The following is a 12,800-nucleotide window of genomic DNA, read 5'->3' as shown; positions in this document are numbered from 1 at the left end:
ACCCATTGATAAGTCAAAGAAATAAATATCAGATATATGTGCTTGTTATTATATCAGGATTAAGAGTACACACTTCCATAATAACAAAGGTCTTGTTCTTTTATTTAGTCAGTATAAAAAGAACTTACCTTAAATGGTCCTGCTCAATACACTCAGAGTGTACTAGTGTAATTTTATAATTAAGATAAACTAATATCAAATTACACTATGACTATTCCAATGGTTTGTTCCTTTCTATCTTAGTTGTGAGCTACTGTTTATAATTTATAAGGAATTGATAACATGATCTTCTGTGTGTGACACCACACACCATGTTATCTACAATATAAATTAATTGAACAACTACACTTAGCATATAAATGTAGATATTTGACCAATATGATTCTTTATTTATAAAATAAATGTTTATACAAAAGCTAGGCTTTTAGTATACAATCTAATAAAATGGTTGTGCTGTGGGTTGGAAGAGTTCAAAGTAAGACATAGTCACTGATTCTACAACAGAGGCCGAGTACATTACCACTTCAGTTGTAGCTAAAGAGGCTGTGTGGATCAGAAAGTTTATTACAAAGCTTGATGTTGTTTCTAGGCTTTGTGAAAATCCTGGTGGTCGTGGACTAGGTGAAAGTCTGGATGGGTCATGGAGCGAATGTTTAGTATGAAGACCTAAAGTCTCGGACACTGAGCAAAAGTCCAGAGGGTCGTGGAGGATCGATCTGGCAAAAGGTAAACTCTCCTGAGAGGAGTAGGTGAGGATGTGCTCCCCCGAAGAGGAAACAGTAAGCGTTGGTTTGACCTAGAGTTTCAGCGAAACTCAAAGATAGAACTGGACAGTCCGAGGCTGTCAAATTCATATTATATATTATTTATTGTCTGAACTAACTTTGTTTTATAGAAAATAAGGAGGCTGGAAAATTTGGTCCGAGCGCCCGGACCAGGCTCCCGGATCGCGGGTGCCTAGGCGGTTTGGGCTCCCGGACTCATTCTAGGTGCCAAGACTTGAAAAATGATCCATAAGTTGATGTGGAGTGCGTCGATTGGCTGAGCCATGTGGTCCAAGTGCCCGGAGGGGTTCCAGGCACCCGGAACAACTTATATAAGCAACATTCGACCAGGGGCTAATAGAACAACATTCTAAGCAACTTCACTTCTTCGTGCTACTGTGAAAACACTTCCTTGATGCTCAAAAGCTGCCCCAACAACCACCGCATTGAAGATCTAAAATTTGTAGTCATCGGTATTCTTTAATTGTTATAATTACTTGTAATCATTGTACTTGTACTTTTTTCGATTGATTAGTGATTGCCAATCGAAAGTACTCTCACATGTAGGCCTTGGAGTAGGAGTCTCCACATGCTCCGAACTAAGTAACTCTTGGTGTTTGAGATTGCTTTGTTTTTTTCTTTCCTATCTTTATTCCGCTGTGTTTTACTTGAACGTTTTTTAAATGAACATGAAATCCATGAGCGCTATTCCCCCCCCCCCTTCTAGTGCATTGTTACGAACCACAAGTGTACGGTTACATCGTCAGTAATATAAAAGATTATCGTATCCACAGGGACTGTTGATTAAGGACTAGTTAACTTCGCACGGCGAATTATCTAGATAAATGTGGAAAAAGAGAGTAAGAGAAAGAGAAGAGGGAAGAGAGAGAATGGATCTCGAGAGGGGTTGAGCAAGAGGATGACAGATGATAAATTCTTGGATTTCGATTTCCTTGTAATGCTAGGTGATGTTACATAGATTGCTTAATTTCTATCCTATATGTTCATGCTCTTGCAGGAAATTAGATTCATTACCGACTCTCCCCTGCAGTGGATAAGCTGGCATGATCTATTACTCATGTCCTATGCTACTAAATGGAAGTGATTCCTATGAAGTCCGTTAGTGGGGCAGCCCTGTTACGACGTACCTCGGTCATACTACATAGAAACACACTAATACACAATAACATAGAAATAGAAATATAGATTATACTCGATCCCCTACTTCATTGTGGAGATTTGTTTCTCCTTTCAAGGTGATACCCTAGACATCCGTTAGTGGGACAACCCTGTCACAACGTCCCTTGGTCATACGATCTAGGGTATTCCCCCTACGGGATTAACAATTCTACACAACCATTTGATTAAACATGCAAAATATATATATAAGCATTCACACACATATACACACACATCATCAAACATGAACAAGGCATTATGAAGTCATTGAATAGAAACATGGCAAGTCTACATAGTTTTACATCTCCATCACATCACAAATACTTCCTATATCCTAGATCTAGAGATCTACTCCATTTCTAAGGAAGAACATACCCAAACATAAAGAAAAGCATACTTACAACCCTATATTCGAGAAGAAGGGGAAGAAGAGATGCTTGCCAATGATTCCGATGTCTTTGGGATGCCTCCTCGCTCCGGAAATGGAGGGATCGATGAGGGATGGAGGTGGATAAAACTCTAGGGTATCCCCCTAAGGGGAGAACCCTTCCCCAAGGAGAGGGACGAAGTCCCAAACCTAAGATGAGTCAAAGAATGGGGATCTTGACCCTTTTATACCTCCTCCCAGATGCCCAAGAAAACTAGGATTACAGGGGTCCAGTAAACCAGATTTTTCACCTATTAAACCAGGTTTTCTCATGATTCACCCTAAACCAAAGTTGTATCTCTTGAAATTATCTTCAATCTGATACTTGGATCGAACCCTAGATCCAACCGAGCCAAAAGTTATGATGGTTCAAAGTTTGGTCTGCAGTTTGGGCGGAGGTCCAGTTGAACCCGCGGTTGGGAAGCACGGTTGTGCCATTTAGCATGGGAAGACAATGCTTTCTCTCTGATGGAACTAAAGTAAAGTTGTAGATCTTGAAGTCAGCTACGTTTTAGTATAAAGAAGATCCCGAAACTCCAACGAAGCGCAAAGTTATGGCCTAATTACGATCGGTCTGTAATCTACCCAGAATTCAACACAGCTCTGTTTGGCGTGGCACGGCTCGTGTTCTTTGTCACATGGTCGTGTGGAATCCACACGGCCTCACACAGCTTCTTCTCGGGTTGAGTCACACGGCCGTGTGGCTCACACGGTCGTAGCCCTCCTCTTCTTTGCCAAGGTCACACAGTCGTGTGGATTCACACGGCCGTGACCTTCCTCGCCACTGGAATGTTGGCACGGCCGTGCCATTTGGCACAGTCGTGTGCTGCTTGGCCACGGGAATAATGGCACGACCGTGTGGAGCACACGGCCCTGGCCTTCTTCACATCGGGAGTTGGCACGGTCGTGCCATTCGGCACGACCAAGGCATGATAATGGTACACGGCCGTGTGACCTACACGACCCAAGCTCCTGTGTGCGTTTTTGCTCTATTTTCTCTCCAAATAGCGTTCTGTCAATAAAAACAAGCAAATAGCAGATCTCCGAACAAAATATAATGGAAGTATGACATTATAAAGAAATAGGATGCGATAAACATAGATTATGCAAATGAAATACAAGTAGATGTGCGTCCAAACATGGATAAAAGTGTATATAATCAACGTACATCATGCATTGATCCTACAATGAAGATATGTAGAATATCGATTGATTTTAACATTGTGGATCCCTTAACCAAGGCTTTGGCATAGAGAAAGTATTATGGTCATACTAGGTCACTGGGTATTAGATATTTCAGTGATTCACACTAGTGCTAATAGGATATTATTAGTATTAGCCCTAGTATTAATTATGAGATGATTCACAATGACACTTTTTGTATCATATTTAACTTATTAATAAAAAGATAAAATTAGTTATTATATTTACTTCAATTTAGTGCTGAATGAATACGTATAATAATGTCTTAAAGTAGGAAGTTCTAATCTATAACATATCAATTGGTTGAATTGATAGTTAGATGTTATAGATATATATAGAACATTACTTTTAACTATTCTTAGTCAAGCATTAATATACAAAAACAATATTAATGCGTTAAGACTAGCATGTAGGTCAACGGATGACTTAATCTCACAAGTCATTGATATAATATATCAGGTTGACACGTGGGTATATATTAAAAATATGTACTGAATGACCCGCTATGAGAATGTTTCATGGATCGTTATATAAATGTCATAAACATTCTCATGTAATTATTGGTATGAATAGTCCTTAGACCTAAAGTCACTACGGTTCTCTACATAAGAAGTTATGTACTTTAGCATCAGCAAACGTCACCTGTAATAAGGTGGACCATAAAGTCAATCACTAGGTATACAATAAGCTATAAGGAGGGATGTGAATGATGTATATGGGATCTATCCCTTCCATATGACAGAAGCGATATCTGTGGACCCTTTGATTAGTAGGACACAAGAATACAAGGTCATGCTCAAATAAATTAATATGAGATATTGAGTTTATTTGTTTGAGTATGTTTACTTAGACATCAAGAAATACAAAGATTGATAATATGATGATATATATGGTCTATGACTCATTGATCAATCTAGATATCAAAGATAGAAGGATTGAGTCATACAAGATAATAGACACGGAAATATTAGGTCAGATTTCAACATTGTCATTACTTGGGTAGCAATGATGCATTGCTAGATGTCACTCATTGCTTATGTATCTAAAATGGTTTAGATACATTGCTAGCATTACGAGAGTCTATAGGGTCACATATAAAGAACATGTTGATTTGGAGATGTGTTATAGGGTTAAGTCTAATTTGAATTATACACATTGGGTTAGACTCGAATAAATTCGGATTAGACTCATTGAGTAATGGGTTAGACTCATTAGTTTATTGAGTTAATGACTTATTGGGTTAATGGTTAATCCAATATATGAAATCCAACTCATTAAGATTTATGAATATTAATATAAATTAATACATTATTAATATAAAAGTAACATTTAGGTGAAGTAATTTTTTTTGTAAAGTAACTTTTTGGTGAAGTAATTTTTTTGGTAAATAAATTTTTTGATGAAGTCACCTTATATAGGTGAAGTAACCTTTTGGGTGATGTTGATGTTCTTAGTTTTTGCTCTTCTTTCTTTTCTTTTCTTTATTAGAAATAACCTTGTGTAGTTACTAGCACAACAAAAGTTGTTTCTTCTCCAAATCGTGAGTTCATGACACGGACAGAGAATGCGTTCGTATGGATACCGTAGAGGCGCGGACGTATCGATTGCGCTGAGATCTACATATGAATCAAAGTTACTATCGAGAATACCTATTCACACAATAAAAGTAACTATTCTATCGGATAGAAAAAGAAAATATAATATATAATATTCACAAGGATATAGAAGGATTTTTTTTCAGTACATTATATATATATTTTTTAATGCATCAGATCCTTACACTTAGAAAATGTAAAAAAAAAATCATCATGATAAAAAGAAGCATAAGGGATGGCAACGAACTGGCACTGCATTCTCATTTTTTTTTGCTTTTTATTTATATTTTTTTTGACAAAAATATCCAAAAAAATGGGGCTAAACTAGATAAGATGGAACTTTGCACAGAAATTAAAAGGGCGAGTGTTATTATTATTTTCATCAAAAGATATTTAAAAAAATTAAAATAATATCCAACATATATTTTATTTTGAAAATAATTTACTCATGTTATTATAGGGCTACCATAATTTTGAAGTGATTTTCATCCTATTAGGAAGTATTTAGTAAAATTTTTACTATACATTTATTAGATTCTAATTATATGGAAATACTTTTAAGTTTTAAGTGATTGTAAATGTCAATTTCTACTTCAACTTTTGTAACTTTTACTCAAAAGGTGAAAGTAAAAATTTGATATTTTTTCTTACTTCTAATTTCTCGTTTATGATCTAAAATTAAATGTTGACATTTATATTCTTATTAAATTTATCATTTTACATAATTATTACTATATTTATGACCTTAATAAATTTATCATTTTACATAATTACCACCATACTTCTACCATATTTATTTTTTGAATAATATTTTATATTTTTATATAATTATATTTCTAGATTTTTTTTACATACTTTGATGTATTTATATAAATTTTATCATTTTTTATTTTTATTTTTATTAAATTTATATATTTTTTTATTATAAAAAATAGTAATTTTAATATAATATTTAAAATATAATAATAATTATAGTAACAAATAGTATATCAAAATTATATTTAGATAATTAAAAAGATTAATTTATATAATTTAAGAATATTATTATTTAACTAAAAATTAAGTTTGAAAATAATTATTTATAATACTCTAACTTTATCTTTATTAGTTTTTAATTTCTATTTTCAAATACTCCATGTATATTATTAAGTTTAAATAATTTTAATAAAAATAATAAATAAATATTTGAATATAATAATTTTAATCCATTTTGAATAATTTTATTTATAATATTGTAGTTGGTACAATAACTTTTTTCCCATTCAACGTTTCCAAAACCTAAACCCCTATCTAAGGCTTAATCAACCATCGCATTCACAGTGCTCCCAAACCCCAAGAGCTGAGTCATGGAGGCGGCAGGCACGGAAGCGGACGCTGGTACGGAGGAGCCCAGAAAGACGAACAAGAAGGCAAAGAAAGCAAAGGTTAAGAAAGACAAATGGGGGCAGCCACTGCTCGTCCCTGTCGACGACGCCGAACAAGCGAGTGAAGACGAGCAGTTTCAGTGGACCGTTGGGGAGAAGGCGGTGGTGCCGGAAGAAGGTACCGAATCTCATGAACTTACCAAGGTGATAGTCAGCGGTATGCCCTACTCCGCGACTGAGAAACAGATCAGGGACTTGTTCAAGGACATCGGTCCCGTCGCTCAGCTTCAGCTCTCTCGATTCCCAGACTCTGGAAACTTCCGTGGCCTCGCCTTTGTCACTTTTCAGGTTCCTACCCTCTTCTTACTCTGAAGGATAATTCTCGGATTTTGCTCCATCATAACTTTTCTCCACATTATCGAGCTGTTATATTTCACTTTAATGGAAAAAAATATTAGCAGGGATATACTGGCTGTAAAGAGTTTATGGCAACGTAGAACAACCAATTCTAGGAAATAACAGTAGTTGAATGTCCATGCAGTTGCTGTCCGCATAAAATCAATCATCTTCTATGAAAAATAAAAACTATTAATACAATTTTCAATTTTCAAATTTAAGAAAACAAAGATTAAAACTAGAGAATAGAGAAAATGTTCACATACTAAAGTTTAATCTCTACATTTGTCAATATCATGAAGGAAAAGAATGAAGAACACACACCTAGTTGAATTAGATCTGGAAATAGATAGTAGATCCATAAAAATTGTTTGTTTATGTAAAGGGGTGCAATTTAACAAACAAATACAAAAATTCAGTAGAATCAATACCTATAAATGAATTCATTATTAGTAAATTTTATTCTGAAAAGGAAAATTTAAGTAAAATACATTTGCAGAAAAGCAAAAAAAAAAAAAAAAAGAGTCAAAAACCAACAAAATTTGAATTTTAAGAAGCTATGAAAATATTTTAGACGGCAAACAAGAATTGATATATATATATATATATATATATAGTCGATTGTTGACACTAATAGTATACTCAATGCTAATGTGATAGATGAATGGTACATATATTATTTTCTTTAGATATCCATAATATTTGGCTATTATTTGGATTTATATACAATAATTAACCATTGCCATATGCCCTATATCCACTATAAAGATATAATAAACAAAAAAAAATCATTTTATGGGATCACAATATAAACTACATGAACATTTTTTAAAATATTCATGTTAAAGATTGACAGGATTGACTTGAGAAAAGGATTTATACGAAAAAGCATAATTATTTGAGGCATGAGGCGCCCAAAAGTAAATAGGTGTTGTGGAATCTGAGGCGCTAGGTGCAAGGCGAGGTGCACGCCTTACCAAAGTAAGACACTTTGAGTATAAATTTTTACAATTCAAACATATATAGGGAATTTTTGTCAAAATATTTCACTAACAAAATTCAAATATTTCACAAACTATTAAACAATAATGTAAATATAAAATTCACTAACATTCAAATATTGAAATAGTTTATCTTCATAATCAAAATCAAAATCAATCTTCAAATTAATGAAAAATCAAAATCATTGGAATGAAAATTCTAAATTAATTTACAATTTGAATTTGTTAGGAATGAAAAAAATAGAATCATTAAAATGTAAATTCTGAACTAATTTAAAATTTGATTATGTGAGAAAAAAAAAAACAAAACTGAGAAGAAAACTTATGAACTTAAATCTTTGAGGAAAACATATGGTGTTATGATGAAACAAAAGAAGAAAAGCAAAAAAGTGTAGCCAAATCTAGAAGACCGATGTTGATGTTGTAGGAGAGAGAAGAGTTCACGTTTGAGAAGGGAGTTGAGGGGAAGGGATGTTGATGTTGATTTTTTTGGGGAGAGGAAGAGTCGTGCAAGAAAAATTCAGTGAAATAAGTTTGCAAAGGACTAAGGGAGGTTGATATTCATTTTCTAAGGGAAAGGAAGAGTCAAGCAAGACAAATGTGCCGCATACATACAAGTTAATGTAACCTAATTAATTTAAAGGATATTTAAAGGTATGGGTTGGACTTTTTAAAAAAATTAAAACTTCAATAAAGCGAAGAAAATTGTGCCTTAAGCGCGCTTTAACCTCTCAAAGACACACTCTTAAGCGCGCCTCATTCAACTACTGCCCTGGGTCACTGCTCAAGTGCAAATGACGCTCCTAGCTGCGCCTAGGCATAGCCAGACGTGCGCTTTTCACAACTATGCAAAAAAGTAATTTCAACTCCCGCAAATAATGAACTGTCCTATTCAACCAAAAAAGGAACTATCCTCAAGATGATATTGCAGCTTGTAAATGAAAAAAATAAACAACATCGCTGCTTTGAAAATTGGAAAGTGTGGTCTTAGCGGGGGAGAGCAATGACTGAGGAATCTAAAACACCAAAATCTAACAAAACATGACTATTGATATTAATAATGATACCACACAGGGAAATAGATATCTCGCACTGAGAAATTGTTGATCTCGTGTACAGAATCAAAACTTGCGAACAGGAATTTTTTTCATTAAACTGAAGAATATCCTTACACCAGAGATTACAATAGTGATTTGACAATTTTTGAAACTTAAAACTGTAAGATAATACAAACACTTTTCAAAAATTTAAACTCTAAAGATTTATTTAACCCTAAATTTTAAACTGTGTATTTATGTTGGTCGAATTGTAGGTGATGCCAACCTTTGTAGGAAATTCTACCAAGATATGGTATTAAACTTCGAAGGCATTAACAAGATATTGGAATTTTCATGATATTATATGAGTTTATAAATAGAAGAATGGTCAAGATATTGAACTTCTGATATTGCTGGTTAGGAAGTAGCAACATATTTTTTTTCTTAATTATGTAAACTTCTAGCTGTAAAATTGTATCAGGACATATTTTTCATACTGGAATTTGTATGGAAGTTTGGAATAGGAAAGGTCTTTAAAACTAACAAATATTGACAACTTTTGTAAATTTATGAAGGCTTGAATTTGCCTATATTTTATATCAGCACTTGAGGTTGTATGTTGATGGAGTGCAAATGCTGTCAGCCTTCATGTGACAGTATCAGTTATGAGGTCTAACAATGGTGCTTGACCCAAGGATGTGGATTGATGTTTCTAGTTATAGTATTTTCTTCACTTTAGAGATTAAACATGTTTTCCTTTTCTTTCTTTTTTTAAACTCAAAGTCAAAAGGGTAGTACTTGTCTCAATTATCATAATCGAACTTTAGCATACGTGTAGTATGTAGTTTCTCTATGCATGATTGATGAACATGGAGTATAAGAAATAGGCTTTGATTTGAATTGTAATGATATATCCTTACATAGCGCTCAATATAATGTCAAAATCCATGTAGTTAGACTACAAATAATTGAGACAAGCACAACTTGATGATGACAACTGGGATGTATATTATACTCAAAATGTGTTTTCCTAGATAATTTTATATTGATTAGGAGGTGAAATGAGAAACTAATTTTTGCCTTTCCAAAATACTTTTTGCAGTATTGAAAATAAATATTAAATTTTAGAACTATGATGACAAATAGTTGAATAATGATTGGTCTTATAAAACAGTATCAATATCTTTCTACAATGCAATATGCTATTATGTAGATTGCCAATAAGTTATTAAAATGCCATTTAATAAATACTTTCGGATATGAATAATTGTACTAGAACCATTTTTAACAAGTGAATACTGATTTTTACTAATAAACAATATTGTTTATAAGTTAATAATTATTATGAAATTTAACAATACTTTTATAAAATAATAAATTAATACTTTAGTTTGCAATAATTGCTTTCTTTGAACATTTCTACCTGATTTCTGCTAACTATCCAGTATAAGAAATTAGTTTAAAGGTTCTTGCAAGCTGATCCATTTCTAATATTTCTTTAAAGCTCAAGTCGTGAACTTAGTGCAGCTATTAGCTGTGTTTTTCTTCACGATGATCTCGCTTGTAAACAGAATGAAAACTCCCACAGAATGAAGTTGTATTTTTAATCATTACTTTTGTTTCAGGAGGAGGAGATGGTAACAAATGCACTCGAATTGGATGGAACTAAAATGTATGGTCTTCATTGTGCAGCAATGGCCATTTTCGTATCAATATCATTTATGTTTACCATGTGCTGGCACTATTTTTTTTTTTCCTTTTCCATGTCACAGGGGAAACAGGTTTATAAAGGTGGAACGGTGCAGAATTTGTCCTCAGAGAAAGAGGAAATTTGGGTTTCAGGATGAACCAAAGAAAGTTGAGGGATGCTTCTCGGCATACGTTGGCAATCTCTCATGGGACGTTACTGAAGATGATATTAGAGACTACTTCAAAGATTCTAAGATTTCTTCGGTGAGATTAGCTTTGGACAAGACTTCTGGTGTGTCTAGAGGCTTTTGCCACATTGATTTTGAAGACGATGAGTCCCTGGAGGAGGCTATGAAGAAGAATCAGCATGAATTCCATGGAAGGGCAGTGAAAATAGCCTATGCAATTAGCAACAGGAACTGAAATAGGCATGAAAGCAAGTGGTCTATGCTTTCTAGGATCCGGCAAACCATGGGATAGTTCAATTTACATGGTCAAATTGCTTGTTAGAACACTTGGAATATGGAAAGGCGTCTCTCTTTTTTTTTGCCTGGCATGAAACTCAAATTCCAACCTGTATAATTATAGTAGTTGATCTCGTCTGAAAGTTGAGAAGACAAAATGGTCAAAATGATGTCATTGAAATATTGATCGAGTTGTCATGATCAGGAGGAGGATATGATAAGTTATTTTTTATGTTGACCAAGTCGTTAGGTCTTTGATCAATTTTATTTGCAAACAGTGATCGGGTTGCCTCGGTCTCTAGTAATCCGATGTTCGAGGTAAGTCCCAAAAATATATAAGGAGTTGAATAAATAGTAGAATAATGAAGTGCATGGAGAATAAGTAAGAAAAATATACCCTTCCCAAGGGCGTCCTCTAATAGACCGGTGAGTTAGTTGCGATGATAATCAAGTCATGATTCGGAAGAGTAGATGATCGTGAGCTGGATGAGGAGCTGGATCTAACGGCACAGAACATAACTGTGGCTTGTAGGCTAGACCATAATAGTAGCTCGCAGGTCAGAATGCTATAGTGACACGAAGGCCGGATCGTAATAACGACTCATAGGTTAGATAATATCAACAACTCACAATCATAATAGTGGTGCGAAGGTCAAAACCCAGCAATGACACGAAGTTGGAATGGAATAGCGGTTTGATGGCCAGAACATAGCGGTGGCTTGAAGGCTAGAACACAACAATGGATCAGATGTCGGATCGACGTTAAAAATATACTATAGTGTGGACGTCTCAGAGGACGACGTCGGTTGATCGCGGGGGCAACAAGATGTTGAAATGTATACTAAAATTCTAGCTTTTTGTATAAACATTTATTTAGAAATAGGAATCACATTGGTCAAATGTCTACATTTATGCTAAGTGTAGTTGTCCGTTTAATTTATATTTTAGATAACATGGTGTGAGGAGACACACAGAAGTTCATGTTATCAGTTCCTTATAAATTATAAACAGTTGCTCACAACCAAGATGAAATGAGACAAACCATTGGAGTAGTTGTTGTTGGTGCAATTTCCAGTAGGTCAAGGTTGACCTAGTTGACCAAGAGTAAACCTTGGTCATGATTTCGATGTTTGACAATACAGAAAAACATGTAGACATGGACAATGCAGGTGCAGTTGTCCATACGGAGAGATACTGATCAAGGTCTGATCAGGTTGAATGAAGAAGAGTCAAGTAGGTCAAGGTTGACCGGATACTTGACTGGGAAGTCCTAACTGGGATGTTAGGCAGTTCGGAAAGTCCTGGTGAGTAAAGTCAGGCAGTCAGGAAGTCCTGGTGAGTGAAGCCAGGCAGTCAAGAAATACTGGTGAGTAAAGCCAGGTGAAAATCCTAGTGAGTGAAGCTAGGTGAAAGTGAAAGTCCTGGTGAGTGAAGCCAGGCAGTTGGTGAAAGTCCTGGTGAGTGAAACCAGGCAGTTCGGAAAGTCCTGGTGAGTGAAACCAGCATTGAAAGTCTGGTGAGTGAAGCAGGCATTGGAAAGTCCGTGAGTTAAGCAGCGGTGGGAAAGTCACGTGAGTGAAGTTGGAAAGTCCTGGTGAGTGAAGCCGGGCAGATTGGAAATCCTAGTGGGTGAAGCCAGGTGAAAACCCTAGTGAATGAAGCTAGGTGAAAGTCCTGGTGA

General features: G+C 34.8%; 1 protein-coding gene across 1 annotated transcript; it reads left to right on the top strand.

The window, feature by feature from the left end:
• Window positions 1–6,447: 6,447 nt before the first annotated feature.
• On the top strand, window positions 6,448–11,312 carry LOC121996337 (phragmoplastin interacting protein 1-like). The gene is made up of 3 exons (XM_042550272.1): window positions 6,448–6,880; window positions 10,592–10,638; window positions 10,739–11,312. Exons 1-3 carry the CDS (start codon window positions 6,515–6,517, stop codon window positions 11,076–11,078), a joined length of 753 nt encoding a protein of 250 aa, XP_042406206.1. The 5' UTR covers window positions 6,448–6,514; the 3' UTR covers window positions 11,079–11,312.
• The last annotated feature ends 1,488 nt before the right edge of the window (window positions 11,313–12,800 follow it).

Source organism: Zingiber officinale, chromosome 6A (genome assembly GCF_018446385.1).
Source record: "Zingiber officinale cultivar Zhangliang chromosome 6A, Zo_v1.1, whole genome shotgun sequence".
NCBI classification, from domain to species: Eukaryota; Viridiplantae; Streptophyta; class Magnoliopsida; order Zingiberales; family Zingiberaceae; genus Zingiber; species Zingiber officinale.
The sequence above is the reverse complement of the archived record's forward strand: the minus strand, read 5'-3'. Positions and strand labels throughout refer to the sequence as shown.

Excerpts from the sequence above, each read along its gene's own strand:
- LOC121996337 (XM_042550272.1), top strand. The coding sequence starts at position 6,515 with ATGGAGGCGGCAGGCACGGAAGCGGACGCTGGTACGGAGGAGCCCAGA. Across the intron at positions 6,881-10,591 it reads TCGCCTTTGTCACTTTTCAG|GAGGAGGAGATGGTAACAAA; the intron begins GTTCCTACCCTC and ends CTTTTGTTTCAG. Across the intron at positions 10,639-10,738 it reads GAATTGGATGGAACTAAAAT|GGGAAACAGGTTTATAAAGG; the intron begins GTATGGTCTTCA and ends TCCATGTCACAG.